The sequence below is a fragment of the Hesperophylax consimilis genome, chromosome 16 (genome assembly GCF_061612785.1).
Source record: "Hesperophylax consimilis isolate HC1 chromosome 16, BYU_Hcon_1.0, whole genome shotgun sequence".
Taxonomy (NCBI): Eukaryota; Metazoa; Arthropoda; class Insecta; order Trichoptera; family Limnephilidae; genus Hesperophylax; species Hesperophylax consimilis.
This window is the reverse complement of record NC_142851.1, coordinates 1,574,188-1,591,162: the sequence shown is the minus strand read 5'-3', so window position 1 is coordinate 1,591,162 and position 16,975 is coordinate 1,574,188. Positions and strand designations below refer to the sequence as shown.

At 36.8% G+C, this 16,975-nt stretch overlaps 1 protein-coding gene across 4 annotated transcripts in view; it reads right to left on the bottom strand.

Annotated features, from left to right (window-relative positions):
* LOC149416513 (integrin alpha-PS3-like) overlaps positions 1–16,975 on the bottom strand; it is a 37,893-nt gene that overhangs the window by 7,672 nt on the left and 13,246 nt on the right. For all 4 annotated transcript variants that reach the window (XM_089640788.1, XM_089640791.1, XM_089640790.1 and 1 more), the window contains exons 7-15: positions 16,232–16,404; positions 15,440–15,605; positions 13,591–13,788; positions 10,560–10,677; positions 9,684–9,875; positions 7,063–7,236; positions 6,370–6,512; positions 6,119–6,227; positions 5,312–5,456 (exon numbers count right to left, since the gene is read on the bottom strand). In XM_089640788.1, the coding sequence (XP_089496914.1) occupies positions 5,312–5,456; positions 6,119–6,227; positions 6,370–6,512; positions 7,063–7,236; positions 9,684–9,875; positions 10,560–10,677; positions 13,591–13,788; positions 15,440–15,605; positions 16,232–16,404 (1,418 nt within the window). The remainder of the gene's footprint in view (positions 1–5,311; positions 5,457–6,118; positions 6,228–6,369; positions 6,513–7,062; positions 7,237–9,683; positions 9,876–10,559; positions 10,678–13,590; positions 13,789–15,439; positions 15,606–16,231; positions 16,405–16,975) is intronic.

Sequence of the window (16,975 nt, the reverse complement as noted above, 5' to 3'; positions counted from 1 at the left end):
AATAGAGCTTTGAATTGATTTATATTTGTTGCATCGATGACATGTTGTGGGAGTTTGTTCCAAGCATCCACTACTCTATTTGCAAAGAAGTGTTTTCTAGGATTAGATGCAAAAGGCGTTTTGGTAATTTTTTTTGAGTGTCCACGGAGATTTATATTTTTATTAGTAGTGAAGATTTCTTGGATGCTAGGGCAACTGTAATGTCCAGATAAAATTTTGAAAGTCTCGATCAAGTTACCCCTTTCTCTTCTTTCTTGTGAGGTTGGTAATCTTAGTTTCTTGAGTCTATCTTCGTATCGTAGATCTTTCAGAGCTCTTGGTATTTTAGTGAAACGTCTCTGTACTCTCTCTAACAGATTTATATCCTTTGCGAAGTAAGGACTCCATATTTGCGAGAGGTCGCACATATGTTTTATATATTTTTAACATCATGTCCGGTGTTAGGTCAAGGAAGGTTTTCCTGATTAGATATGTTAGTGAATTTGCTCTTTTCACAATTTCAGCGATGTGTGGTTCCCATTTCAAGTCCTGTGATATTGTAACTCCTAAGTCTTGTTGTAATGTCACTGCTTTTAGAGGTGTTCCATTATGTTTGTAGGCAAGTGTAGGGATAGTTTTTCCAACATGTAGGACAGTGCATTTTTCGACATTGAGTTTTAGAAGCCAATCATTTGTCCATTTATATATTTCGTTTAAATCGTTTTGCAGTTGGTTGTGATGAGTGTGTGGGTTGGCAAAGAAATTTGTATCATCTGCAAAGCAGCTGGAGTCTGATTTTATTATAGTATGCAGGTCCGTGATGTACAAAATAAACAGAACTGGACCGAGAACTGATCCTTGAGGGACACCACTGGTCACATTTCGCTCAGATGACAGTTGGTTGCAAATTCGAACTTGTAATTTTCTCTCAGTGAGGAAGGATTTGATCCATTCGAGAAGTCGTCCATTTAAGTTTGGCCAACAGTCTATTGGTTGAAACAGTATCGAAGGCTTTCTCAAAGTCGAGATAAATTACGTCAGTGGGAATCCGTTTGTCCCATTCGTTTGTCCAGTAATCTATGTTAAGAATGAGATTGGAAATCGTGGATCTTTTTGCACAAATCCATATTGTTTGTTTGAGATTATGTCAAGTTTGATCAGGAATGAGCGTATCTCGTCCACTATTATTCTTTCCATGGTTTTGCAGATAATACTAGTCAAGCTTAAAGGTCTGTAATTTGCTGGTTTGAGTTTATCACCTTTTTTGTAGATGGGTGTAATTATAGCTTTCTTCCAATCTTTAGGGAGTTTCCCATCTAAAAAGGATTGTTGTATAACCAGAGCTATGGGATTACTGAGAGTTGCTGCACACTTTTTGAGAACAATAGCAGGAATATTATCAGGGCCAGTAGCGCTATCTTCTCGCAACCCCTTCAAAATATTCTCAACTGCTGATGGAGTGAATTCTATTTCGCATAGTGCTACATACACATTTTGACTAATAGTTGGTATACTGGTGTCTGGAATTGACATAGGTTTTTTCAAATTGTATTGCAAGGATGTTCGCTATGTCCATCTCGCTGGTACCTAACTGTTTCGTTAGAGAAGTTATATAGTATGGTTGGAGTAGACACTTTCGAGGCAATCTGTTTCCTTATATAACTGTAAAATGGTTTCTGTCCGCTGTCAATCAATTTTTGTTCAAAGTTTTTTCTGGTATTTCTTAGTTGCGACAGAAGGTAGTTAATTTTCAGTTTATATTCTCTGTAATACTCATTTTCAATCTCATTTACATTCCCCATGTGTTTTCTGGATAATCTATAACCATCCCAGGCTTTCTTTTTCTCTTTAATCAATGCTAGTATGTGTTTGTCGATCCAAGGTTTGTTCTTATTGTGGTTTTTATTGCCTTTGAATAGTGGTATTTTTGACACAATCTTCTCTTCAAACATGTTTGCAAAAAAGTTCCACTTTTCTTCAGTTGTAGTGGTTTCCACGAGAGACCACATTATATCACGAGTGCTTAAGGTTTCATTTATTTTATCATAATCTGCGGCTTCTTGCCTCTCGGGCCGGAGGATCCGTTGTTATGGCTGGTACTTACTTGTAGAGTTGACAACAAACATATATGGTCACTTTTGCCTATAGGTGCTAGATATTTTATATCAGTAATGAGATGTTCATCATTGCACAGGACTAAGTCCAATAGAGATGGGGTATTGTTGTCCCTGTATCTTGTAGGTTTATCTACCAATTGCCAATAGTTACTGTTCAAGTACATATCCTCAAATAAGGCCTCGGGGCTGTTTGAATTATGCACTTCTGTAATGGGCCATACCAATTTGGAATAATTGAAGTCTCCAAGGATTATTACTAGAGACCGGATTATATGCATTTGCATATTTGCATATGCAAATGCATATTTAGACCCTTTTCAGCGGTAGTTGCATATTTTAGCAAATAATTTGTGATCTTGCATATTTACGCTTGATATCGTTCAGATGCCTCACATAGCGACACTATAGACGTCAGATGGCAAGGCGCGCGGCCAGCGAAGAACTGATAACTGATCGCTACGGCCGGCGGCCGGAGAGGGGGGGGGGGAACCTCTCTCATCTTCGCCTGCGCTCGCGCCTACTCGGCTTAATTCGGCTAATTGCCGAAAACAATTCATTCATTCGTATGAGGGGTGATTTGGTATATTTTTATGGTAATTCAGTGAATTGCGAATTTTGTTTTTGACTGGTCGCACGCGCTGTTCTTTAGAGTTTCGTCTAGTGTTTTGTTTGTTTGCACGAAGTTGTACATTGTGAAAATGAACCATGCCCCCTGATAAAAAAAGTGCCCATACGTGGATAGCTGAATATCCTTTAATATTTACATACGACGGAAAAGTTTTATACTGCCGAGTTTGCGAGAAAAACATTTCTAGCACAAAAAAGTTCCAAATAGACCAGCATGTCAAAACCAGTGTTCATATCGTAGGAGTGCAGAAGAAGGGCCCACGACAACAAGTTTTTACAGTGGCAAGTAGCAGTAACAGTGAAGTAACCTCCAAAGGTAAACAACAAAATCACTTTAGCATGGATCTATGTGAAGCATTTCTTGCAAGCAATATCCCTCTATACAAACTGACAAATCCTGCCTTGAAGGATTTTCTCAGAAAATATTGCATAAATCAAAATATACCGGATGAATCTACTTTACGTAAAAATTACATACCATCAATTTCATCAACATGTGCTGGAAGAAATACGCAATGAACTCAAGGATAACATCATATGGATTTCAGCTGACGAAACCACCGACACTTGCGGCCGTTACATTGCAAATTTGATTGTTGGTGCATTAAAACTTGAACCTTCACCTTCCTATTTGGTGGCCTGCAGAGAACTTGAAAAGGCAAATCATTCTACGATCGCCAGATTTGTGAATGAGGGTATAAAAAAAATATTTCCTGAATCTTCTGCAGATGAAAATGTGTATGTGTTGCTCTCAGATGCTGCCCCCTATATGATCAAAGCCCTCCAAGTATTTTATCCCAACTTGATTCATGTGACGTGTTTTGCTCACGGAATTCACAGACTCGCCGAAGAAGTGAGATCCACGTTTGCGAATGTAAATAACCTGATTTCATCAGCAAAGAAAGTGTTTCTTAAGGCGCCTGCTCGTATAAAGGCCTACAAAGAAACACTGCCAAATATCCCTTTACCTCCTGAGCCAGTAATAACATATTGGGGTACATGGATCGAAGCTGCGATGTTTTACCATGAACATTTTGAAGCCATCAAAGGTGTTATCAATGACTTCGATAGTGCAGAGGCTTTGGCAGTTTTCCAGTGCAAAGAATCGTTTGACGACGCCAGTATTAAAAAAAATCTAGCTATGATTACCACTCATTTCGCCTACATACCTGCAAGTATAAAAACGCTTGAAACTCATGGATTGGCGTTGAATGCATATATTCAGGTTATGAAGGAAATTCGCCTTATGAATTCCCCGTTGCCAAAGCTATTCCCGAGTAAACTCAAAAAAAAATTTGAAAACATACTGAATAATAACCCAGGGTTTGAACCTTTGTGCCAAATTGATAACTTCATCAACGGGGCAGGTGAAATTTTGCCCGGAACAATAAGTTCAAAAATCGCACCCAAATTTTAATTCTGTCCAGCCACATCAGTAGACGTAGAACGTTCCTTTTCCGCTTACAAAAATATATTAAGCGATCGTAGACACAATTTGTCTACAGAACATTTAGAACAGTACTTAGTCATATACGTTTTTAAAGGTAAATTCTAAATTTTATTGTTAAATACATTTTATAATTGATATTTTCGAAAATATAATTGTTATCCTTGAGAATTAATAGCTTACTAAAATAAAAAAAATATGTAAAAATACGACTTCCTGTATTATTTCATGTTGCATATTTTGACCCTTTTTATGGATTTTCATGCATATTTTAGCTATTTTTATTGCATATTTGCATGCATATTTTGGGCTATTTTTGTTGCATATAATCCGGTCTCTAATTATTACATTTGACACGTCAGCTTTTCTTTTTAATTGGTGTAATAGTTTTTGGTGGTTTTCGTACGATGCATTTGGTGGGCAGTAGACACCAGCTAGGATAGTTTTGAGATGGTCTATTTGAATGTCAATGAATAATGCGTCAATTTGTAGGTAATTACTAGAACTGTTTTTCCAGAGCTTTGTTCACCTGGGCTGAGATTGTCAGGCCTATGGTCCTTTTCTTTACATATATTGCTACACCACCTCCTCGTTTTTCAATTCGACGGTCTTTGCCGAAGAGTGTGTAATCCGGAAGATCCACTAACGTTTTTTGTATTTCTGCCTTTAGCTACGTTTCTGTCACTATTAGTACTGTTGGTTTTATAAGGTTTATTTGTGCAAGAACAAGATCAAATTTCCGTGTGAGAGAGCATAGGTTCGTATACAGTATTGAGATATTGACCATTTAATTATTTATTTTATAATAAATTTAAAAAGAAAATAAACTTTACCATCTTAAATAATTTAGCTAATTAAAATCATGATGAAATCTCTTTATATTATTAAATAAAAAACAAAAATCTCTTCACTTTATATGTTTTTTATGAATTTTTCCACAAATATTATGTATGTTGAGTTTTAATTTTTATTTTCTTCCCTTTACACACGAGTGTTAGACTCTCGTAAAGGTAAACATTTTTAATTATTATTTGAAATATGTTCTTATTATGTAAATTTAAATAATTATATTGTATTTTATAAAATAAATTAAAAATATATATAAAAAATAAAAAAAAGGTAGGAACATATTAAAGCAAACCTGTGGTCAGGAAAATGTGCGTTGACAACTAGTTCCGAGGAGCAGATGCTGTCGTCCCCGCAGTTGGTGGAGAAGGGAAGGTTTATCCTCGCTGTTCCCTGTCCCAATTCAATGATTGGTGTCATGCTGTTAAATGCATCCATTCCTGAAATAGATCATTACAAATTAATTAAGAAATAGTAAAATTCTTTAGATTTGGGTCAAAAAACGCAGTTTTCCACTACTGTGGAATTTGTGACAGTTGTGTGTATGTGTATTTTGTGAATTATTTATAACATGTTTTATTCTTAGATATGAAATTTGTGTAATATCGCTTTTTTGTTCTTTAACCCAAGTCTTAGTTTTGTACGCAGAATGTCTTCTGTTGTCCTCTTTTTTACATCAAGTGCTTTTATTGCCTGTTCTTTGTGCAAATCTTGTGTCCTAGTTTTTATGTTTTGTGAGTAAGCTTTTCTAATAACTGGTCCATTTGTGTCAGTTTGTGATTGTTGAAATTTTGATTTTATTTAATCAAAAATGAACTTTAGTTTTACTTTTAGTTTATATGTATTTTTTGGCGTACCTTGGGAAGGAATCTTGCTCCCACTGCTAGTAATATAACTGAATACCTACAGCAACACTCAAGGTGAAACAAGGAGACAGTGATATAAAAGTGGAACAAAGAAGAGGTAACAGAGGCAAATGAAATGTGGTCAACGGGCTGCTACCCTGGCTACCCTGCTGCAGCTATTATCCGATGCCCAAGATTCAACTTTTTAGCCACTGAAGAAGCTAATATCTATCAGTAATATATTGTGATATTCTTACCAGTGACACCTTTATCAGTGATGATTACGGGATTGTTTGGCTCTTGGCTCTCCAGCAATGTCACATTCAACGTTATTTCCAAAGGATCTTGGAAGTTTTGGACATCAGGCTGGAATTTTTTTGCAATGATTATTTTTACAAAATTCCAAGTATTTTTATTACAATTTCATACTTTTTTAATTTTGGAACCAATTTGTTATGGAATTAAAATTTTTTGCAATATCTTTTAAATGTTTGAATTTTTTAATTACCTTTATAACAATATTGATGATTTGGCACATTTCCTTATCAGCCTCAAGATCTCTGGTATGGTTGTATTTGAAGGACGAAGGTTGTGTTCCCAGCATGTACGCTCGACCAAAGGCACTGTCCACTGTGAGGACTCGAGACACCTCTGTGACAAATGTGTTCATACAAATAACGTTAAAAATCCAGACAACTAGGATGAATATTTTCTAACTTAAGTCTTTTGAGATATCACCGATGTACATACATTTTTACTAACGTTTACTCTACGTAGTAGGCCCTCAGAGAATATATTTTTCTCAGGGCTCAAGTCATCTTTGGGGATGCTGTGTGGAGGTTATTTTTGAGGAAATGAAAGAGAGGAAGGAGTATTGATAGTCTCACATAGGTTTTGAAGATGTGTTCCGTGTTCAGAAGAAAGAGTTGTAGAAACGGATTGTTCTCATGTGACAAATGTCAACTGTATACAAATGTTTGGTGTGCGTTTGGCATGTTTCCTGACTATGCACTGGTGCCAAAGGGATTAACTAGAGTGGAGTGGACAGTTTATTTATGGGACACAATAAAGGTGATGCATGAACTGCGAAGAAATTTATCATTGAGTTAGTACCGTTAAGGGGAATTAATCTAAAAAAAGACACATTTTGAAAGTTTTCATTCGAATTAGTAGGAGGGTAATAGGTTCTTGGTGCACTAACTGATGATCCTTGTAGCCTGCAGCTTGTGGAAATATAACATGCAGGCATTGATCTTCAGGGACTTGCTCTCCCTCTGCAAGCGCTCCACGGCAACTAGTGTGGCTGTCAGCTGCGCTCGGGCACGCGCACGCAGCAACACCACGTGGCCGCTCAGGTAGGCGCCAATCGCTACGTCTGTAATAATATTTATTCATATTTAAATACAGTGAACTCAATAACATTTCACAACATAATTTACATTGAACTAATAACTTCAATCACTTAGAAACGCAGCCTTGTGTTAAATGAAAAATGTCTACCTCAGAAGAAATGTGGTTTAGGAGTGCAGTTATTCTCTACAAAGGCATGATCATTGTTAGTTTGGTCCTGCCTGTTGGAAAAATAAAAAGCCTGTGCTGCCTAGCTCTGGTGAAGTTATCGCTATAAAGCATAATACGTTAATTAATTAATGTAAACACCATTGCAATTTGTATGTGTTTTTGCTTTCGAAAAGGACTCCCAAATTTAGTGCAGGGCCCCCAAATTCAGTGCAGTGCCGGCCCTGCTGTGCACCGATTTGTCCACGCCGACATTCTGCAGAAATTTTCTTTAAAATTCTCAAGCCACCCCCGCTCCGATACAATGATAAAATAAAGGGCTTCCCTAAAGTGTGCCCAGGGCCACCCTAACGGCTTAAGATGGCCTTGTATATGCGATTTGCACCATTGCAATTTCCCTCCAACGTTTAGACGATTTAGACGTAGCATTTCAGTGAGTAAATACGGAAGATAGAACAGAAGGTAATACTCACACGCATGTAACAGTATTGTAAAAACTAATATCATTAATTTAAAAGGTGTGTAAATTTAAAGATGGACAGGACTCCTAGAACTGCCAAAATTGAACACGGCTAAGGATAGCAAGTATACCAAGCAGATTTCAAAAGACTTATACTCTGAATAAAGAATTGGAGTTGGATTCGAATTAAAGAATTGATATTTCAACAAGTCGGAGAGGAAAATCAGAAAAAAAAACAATTTGGACAGACCTACTCTAGCAAACTATTTAGTGCTCTAATGCCAAGAAGCTGCACAATGGTGATTTTATGCACAAATCATGTATTTCATCAAAACCTTGCTCAGTAATCATCATATTACTGATGTAAGTTTTGTGAAATCTGTCATTGCTTTTTCAGATGTAGTTATGTACTGCTACTTACCTACCATTCTCTTCGTTCTTGGCTACTGTTTTTCAGTTTGTGTTCTATGCTTTGTACTTTTTATTTGTTGGATAATAGTCTATAAACAAGTGTAAGAAATAATAAAATATTGAACGTTTCTCTTGATCAAATTAATGGTTTTCTCATTATTTGACGTTCCCATAAATGTTGTAGAGGGCAGATTCTCCTTAAGTCCTGCGGCTATGTCATTCTGTCTCATGTATCAACCAGATTTGGCAAGGCCGCATACTACTGGTTACAAAGATAACTTCCCGCCGCTGAGTACCCAATGAGATATTTAAAAATTAATTTTGACAGTTGACTCTAAGCTCATGGAAGACTACAAGTTAAATGACAATTTAAAAAATGCCTCTAGGGATAGCATCGATTCGTAGAAGGTATATAATTTTTTGTTGTGGATCATTAGATCCCAATAAACTTATCAGCCACAAACCATTACGTTGTTTCGCGCAGGGGTACTCAGAGAGGATGGACTCGGTCTCGGCACACATTCCTTACTTTATTCACATTCATACATCGTCTCACACGCACCCTTCTGTTATTCTGACTCTTGACGTGGCCTGAATCAATTATTAGGACCACGTTGGTGCCACGTCTTCCTCATTCATCCCGGACTTCTTCTTCCATTACATTTGCATAATATATTTTCCTTACACTCCTTTCATTCATTCTTCATGCCCAAACCATCTAAGCGTCCCTTTCTTAATCTTATTTTCTTTTTTTATCCTTTCTTTCAAAACTTACGTCAGCCTTGCATTTTTCGCAAATTTCTTTTGCATTTCTCACATAATAATCATACATGGTTTTACTACCCATACGCCTCAGGCAATTCAATTGTTTAGCATTCAGTCTAATTTTATTATTCCTCTTCCAGTTACATGCCTCACTACCATACTTCAGGGTAGGTACCAGCATTCCGTGTGGACTGCTGGCTTCGCTTCTTCGTACAATTTTTTGTTAGCACTAACCGCGTTAGTCCTTCATTAATGGAGTTTCCTACATTTGCTCTTCTTTCAATGATTTTTTCAGCCTTTCCATCTCTTGCAAATATACAAACTCATCCACCTGCTCAAAGTAATCAACATTCACAAATAAAGTGCACACTGTTTTCTTACCCTCTCAATATGACTTTCTTACATAAGTACAGTACAGTACTAGACAGGAGACACCGTAGGTTCCACGGTTAGAAATCAGCCTCACATCATCGGCATACAACAGGCAACATACTTTCATATTACTCAATTTCGCACCCAAACCCACCTGTTTTAATTCTTAGATATAAATACACAAGTGTAGATTGAATAGCTACAGTGACATAATGCATCCTTACTTATCACCTTTTGTTATGTAAAATCACTCAGTAAAACCACCGTTCATCGTACACACATATAATTAGTTTTACCTGGCAAAGAGTTTGCATCAATATCAACGGGGGGAGCGATGGAGATACCGAACCCTCTCATTCCGAGTCCTGGTGCTATAGTTTCCGCCAGGATTTCCTGATGGGGTGTTTCCCGGAGGCCAGTTTTACTTCCCAGGTAGACAGAGATGCCGCCGCAACCATCTTCTGCTTCCGGCGCTCCTACTAACACGTCTGAAGAACAAATAGTCTAATACAACATTCAGATTGATAAAAAATGATTTAGACTAAACCAGGAACATCGAAACATGATAATTTTACTGAAAAGAAAGCATTTTGTATTTTAGAGGGCCGCCCGCGCTCGTTTGAAAGCTGTTGTGAAGTTATAAAGATGCTATGAAGAGAATCTTTTTAAGAAAAGGAAAGAGAAAGGTTCTGGAAACGAAAAAGGTATGAGGGGTGTGTGGGAATGTGGGGGTCAGTACATCCAGGATTGACGGACTAATCAATCCATTCACCCAGTGCGGTGAAAGGCGATGCGTCAAGAGAGTCCGGCTGGAGAGGAGAAAGCGTTTTCCACAACCGGCCTCTCCCGAGGGCAGCAAATCCTACCCCATGAACCCAGGTACCCCTGCTAAATCACGAAATGTAGCAAACCATTGGGGTGACGTATGGCAGAGGTGTTGGTTATCCAATTAATGGTATCCGGGGCGGCTGCACGTGGTACAGTACCCGCATACCACATTGCAAATATCTCTCAGTACTGCTTGTTAATGATTCGTGAATGTGTCAGAATTTCTTTATTCACATAGAAGTAAATAAAACCCCTTTCTCCATTTCTGTTCTATAGAACGGTTAAGCCAATAATATTTAGGAAATTTGTACGTCTAAAAGTAGGCATATTGATCAACTACCCACCACTGTATCCATCTTGATTGATATCTGCAGTGGCTATGGATATTCCAAAGCGCGAGAAACGACCCCATTGTGGCATCAGGAGGACCTTTGCGCCAGTAGGTGGGACGATCAGGGCTCCCTGAAAATCAATCATAATTTTCTTGTTTTTAAATTTTATAAATTACATTAGTATACGGGTGATGTCTCGTTAGAAAATCCTGTGTTGATAGCAGGCATAGTTTACAACACAATCAGTTTACTTAAAAAATAACAATAAAAAATAATCAAGTTGGCAACAAACATAATGTTACAATGAAAATAAGGCATCGCCCTGTGGACTTCATCAATCCCACCGGGGAATCGATGACGGGGAGTGGCTGTGTGAGATATCCTATTAATGGTGGAACAGAGTTTACGGCGCAGTGAGAATCCAGGCTGTCTCTCAGTGGGGTCGTGCACGAGATGAGCATTTCTCGTGTGCGTCGGCTGGTTGCCACTCAAGTTTCTACCTAGCTTCTGGAGTGAGAGTTTTATTTTATATTATTGTAGAAAGCAATCACTTTGTGGTTTGACATATTTAATAAAATAAAATACTTTTTTTTGTTTTAAAACCACGATATTTATTAGAAAGACCCAACCAATAAGTTCCAAGAAAATGTGAAACAAACACTTCAAGCATGTAAAACTAAAATATTCAAAGATGAATCATATCACAAAGTTAAATTTTTAACTAAAAATCCCAAAACTCCTAAATTATATGGGTTCCTTAAAATACACAAGAATAATTGCCCCGTCAGGCCAGTAGTTTCATGTTGTAATGCCCCAAATTTTAAAATATCATCCGTTATTACTAATGTGTTTCAAAATACCAATGTTTTTTCACCTAAACATACCCTTAAAAACTCTTATTCATAAGTAGAAGAATTGAAAGATATGATTCTCCCTAGTAATTCTACACTAATTTCTTTTGACGTTGTAAATTTGTTCCCCAATGTTCCCATAGAAGAGAGTAAATGTTTAATTTCTGATTTATTAAATAGTTCCGATCTCTCTATAGATTTTATAAAAGATTTAACTTCCTTGTTTAATATATGCCTGAATCAAAATTATTTTCAATTTAATAATGTTATATATCAGCAACGTGACGGCCTAGCTATGGGGAGCCCTACCAGTCCTCTCATTGCTCATATATTCATGGATAACTTAGAAAATAAAATTTTATCTAGTACCTCACATCTTATTAAAAATGTCTTGTACTGGAAAAGATACGTTGATGATGTTTTGTGTATATGGACAGGGACTAAGCGTCAACTGAATTCCTTCCTCAAACTTATAAACTCTTTTCATAATAAGATTAAATTCACATTAGAAATAGGCATAAATTCAACCTTAAATTTTTTAGACCTTACCTTATCGATCGTTAATAACAGAATTAATTTTAACATTTTTCGTAAACCCTCCTATACTGACGTTGTCATACACAGCACCTCCAATCACCCTATTTCACATAAGCACTCCGCATTCCATTCAATGGTCCATCGTTTAGTCACAATTCCAATGTCCGATAGTAATTTTGATAGTGAACTAAAACTAATTAAAAACATAGCAGTAAATAATGGCTATGAATCAAATTTTATAGATTTAATCTTAAATAAAAAGCTAAAACAAATAGCCATTAATCGCTTCCTCTTTGCTAGTCCTTGTCCTCAAATCAATGTTAATAATATTAATTATCAATGGCGGCGAATTTTATTTATTAATCACTTTTCTACCTTAAGTGTAAAAAACCTTCCTTCTGAAGTCAAACCGGCCTTTTAAACCAATAACAATGTAGGTAAATTTCTAATTAATTCTAAAGATAAGGACGATAAATTAAGTCATTCGGGGATTTATAAATTAAATTGCAATAATTGTTCGGCTTTCTATATCGGTAAGACATCACGTAATGTTAATATTAGGATAAAGGAGCATCTTCGTTGCCTCAATAATAACGGGTTTTCCGAATTCGCAAATCACTTGATCGATAAAGATCATACATTCTGTCATGGCACCGGTGCTAACATCTTACATAAAAACGGGCATGGTAATAGACTAAACAACTTAGAGGCACTAGAAATAAAAAAAGCTGTAAAAACCAAAAGTCAGATACTTAATAATCAATTAGACATATCAAGTAGTCCAATATTAGGTCTGTTTCCAATAAACCCATAAAAAAATCCCAGTTCTCCTTACTTCCTTACCACCATGCCAGTTGATGCTTTGTTTCTCCCGATTTATTGATATAACCCATTAGTCTACATAATTATCTAGCGGTTTTTCCATTACTTGTGCACTTATGTTAATGTATTTTATGACCGTCTTTGTGTTGCTTATATTTGTATCATGTTGTCTCCCTCTATATTTTGTTATATATATACACACATTATGTACTTCTTGTTTAGTATTAATTTGTACCCTGATGATGCTTAAGTAAAGCGAAACCGGTCGGTTCTTAAATTAATAAATATCGTGGTTTTAAAACAAAAAAAGTATTTTATTAGTTTTATTTTATTTTTTGTTTTTTTTTTTTTATTTATTAAAAGTATACAATACAGAATATAGTATATTATATAAAGCATTGTACTCCCAGGAGTTAATAAACTCATTGCGTTAGTTAAACAGTTAATCGGAAGAGCATCTCTCCTTCCGTCCAGAAGGGTTTTCGGGACTGTAACTGCTGATGGATGATTAGTAGTTTTAGAATAATCTTTAAAATTAGTTTTTCAACTTTAAATGGGATCAATGGCGGTAGTGGTAGCTCCTCCCCAGGCTTTGATACCTTATTCGATGAAAGATTGACATAGTGTATAGAGAATTGTTTTGAGTTAATTCAAGTTATAAAGTTGCGAGTTTGACTACTTCTAAGTTTGTTTGCTGTAGTGATAATATAATAACAAGAGTTTGAGGATGTACGATATAGAGAAGAATTGAAAATGAAAATAAGTCTGAATGAGTCGGTGTTGGTAATGTTACGTAGTGGTAAGAAGCAAATTGATGCAATGAAAGTACTTACCCATTTGTTCCCTAGGAAAACGTGAACTTTGGGCTGAAGGCCGTAGGGAGCGCCTACCAGCAGGTCGTCCAGTCCGTCCCCCGTGATATCCGCAGCTCCCAGGGCGGCCCCGAAGTAGCTGCCCGCAGAGTCACCCCGTAGGAAGGTGCGGATCTTGGGGGCCTGGCGGTTGCGTGCGGGGAACTCGTACAGGTAGACCTGCAGTAAACAGTTACCAAATTATGTTACGTTTTAAATTATGTTTTTTTTTTACTACCATAAATTTCTAAAATAGTTATTTATCTTTTTCACTTGTACTTAGTGACCGATCGACGTTTCGGTTTCGGCCAGTTTGGGCCAGTAAACGAGTTTCGGTTTGGGCCAACAAATATCCGATACTTCGGCTCAGCCGAAATCTGCGTTCATGATGTGTCAAATCTCTAGCCCCTTTAGCACAATACTTACTACCACATAAAATAGAGCATATTTCATGTTTACATTAATTTAACCTTAGATAATTATTTGATTTTTTTTTCAACAATTCAGATTTTATATCCGATTTTATGTCCGGGTTAAATCTTCCCCATAGGAAAAACTAAACCCTTCCACAAACTTTTCCACAAATGATCATCTAGTCAATCAACATTATGCAAGTGCATTATATAAGCAAAATAAATACAAAACAATACAAGAACAACATGTCAACTCACCAGAGATCAAATGGGAAAATAATTCACCGACTCCAGATATTTTCATATGTGAGGGTTCGGCTCGGTAGAACTCCTAACAGGGCCTATAAATCCTACTGATCCCTCAACATAAATATTAAAAAAATCTTTCGTTATCCTACATGTATTTAAAAAAACTGATTTTAGCATTTTTATATATAAATTTTTTGATAGATCTAATACGCCTAAATTTTTAATGAGAGAGTTAGGTATAATGCCAGTAGCCGAAATAACGAATGGTAATATTTTTATAGTCTGAGAATGCCAAATTCTTTTTATCTCATTTCCTAAATATATGTATTTTCTTATTTTTTCATTAACAGATTTTTAATATTACACGAAGTTGGAATAGCGACATCAATGATATAAGTTATTTTTTTAATTTTGTCATGTAAAACTATATAGGGGCTATTATGACTAATCGTTCGGTCTGTTAGTATAGTTTTATCATAGTATATTTTATAAAATTCGTTTTCTAAAAATGAATTTGGTTCGTATTCATAATATGGTATTATATTACGGCAGTCAATCAAGTTATGTTTAATTACCAAACTTTGGTGAATTATTTTTAAAACTTGATTGTGCCTAAATGTATACTCGGACGGTGCTAATATAGAACATCCTGATATAATATGTTCAATAGTTTCCGGAAAAGCCAAACATTTTCTACATAAATCATCAATTTGATTTGTATCTTTGATTATATGCTTCCTATAATTTTTAGTATTAATGACTCTATCCTGAATGGCAAGCATAAATCCTTCTATTTCTGCGCTCAACTCTCCAATGCTCAACCATTTGTTTGACGAAAATTTGTCAACATACGTTTTGATTGAGATAATTGAAGTGTTATTTTATTTATTTTTATTATTTTTGGATGAAATACAATCTGATAATCCAGGGGAGATTGCTTAAGGACCGACCCTAAGCCATACGGCCCGGCGCCTGGCTTTAGTAAAATCCTCAAGGGCGCTGCGCTAGGTGCATTATTAGCTCCTTGGCGTCTCGGAGCAAACTGCTTCAATTGTGCCCGTACAGAACCAATCCTGGATTGATTAAGTTTTTCAGGGCTGCAGATTGTGGGGTGGAGATTGTCATGATGATAGCAAACCTTCAATATGAGAAGAGGAGGAATCTTTTACCTTGCCCATGTAGTTGTCCCCTCTGGGCGCTCCCGCCACATGCAGTAGCTCCCCCTTGCTGAAGAAGTGGCCGCAGACGCCGCTGTAGCCCATGTAGTCCCCATCGTGCGCGTTCTTGGTTTCCAGTGTGAAGGGAATCACTCCGGAGTCGAAGGCACCATCGTTACTAATGAAGAGGAAAGGTTTATTTATTTTCCTTATCAATTGGACTATCCCAACGGCCCTGGACAAGTGAAATTTATACGATGTGAAAACAAGCTCCCCTAGAATTGACTCAATTTGGCAATCGAAAAGGAACCTTGTATATAAAAGACTTTGTAAATGGTGAGTAATTCTTCCCTCTAACTAAGTACTATGGGTCTCTGTTCTTTTTTTATTAAATTGTGAAATTTTTACTAATAGACCATTTGGCCTGTCGTCTTCCAAGCAGGAATCTCTTATCGACTGAAAATTTAAGGTGAACGTCAGAAAGCTCACCTTCATATACACCTCTGCCGTAGGTCATCCAAGAAGTTCGCTACGTTTGGTGAATTAGCAAGGGTGTCCGGGTTCTTGGGATGAGGTTTGTGCAGGTCTTGGAGGCAAATATGTATGGTTTACCAACTGCGTGGCGGACGGGATCGGAAGAAGCCGGTTGAGGGATGAATTCGTACGTCCGTCACTCCTGAACACACCGACCTCCAGATTCCTATCCACCCCTTATTTCTTCACGGAAATTCTTCTCTTTATATTTTAAAAATACCCTTCACACAGCATTCACCAAAACAATTTTGAAGTGTTGGTGTTACCTACCCAATTAAGTCTCGCTTCTTCCTGTTGACAAAGCTGGGCAGCGAGTGGTCTGTCAACAGTACGGTGGAGCCGCGCCAGTTAAGCACCCCTGGAGCACCCAGCACTAACTGTAGCTGCTCTGCCTTACCCCCTTTTCCCCCCTTATCCAATTTGTCGACCTCCAGGGCGTCATGCTGGTGAAAAACAGGTTTTGTTGTAATTGGATTACTAATGACTTCCCTACACTCAAATGATGTACAAAAGGTGCAAAAAAGGTTTATGCAAGAGCTTGGGTACCACCCTCTGTTGTAGACTGTCTCTCGCTGGATTAGATCATCTAGACGTTAGGAGAAAAATTGATATGGTATCAATACACGGTGGTGGTGGACCAGTGGTGATTAAAATTGCGGGGATCTAACGATCAACAGCCATCAACCGAACTTCAACAGACCATCAACATACCTTCTGTATATAAATTTAATTATTCATTTTTTAAACAGCAGTACGGATATAGAATACTTTCTTCTGAGTTGGTGAAAAATAGATACGGTTTAGTATTCAGAGGGGAATCTTGAAAAGATTTTAATTATTCAATATACTACTATCAAAAACAACAATCCCATATTCCTAGTTCAAAGTAAATCTCTGGCGAAGTCTGATAATTGGCTACATAGGTAGTTTGCAGAGTAAATTAGTGTATAACAAATTATTATAAGCATTAATTACTCGCCTGAAATATCCATACAAATTGAAAATATCTCCTGA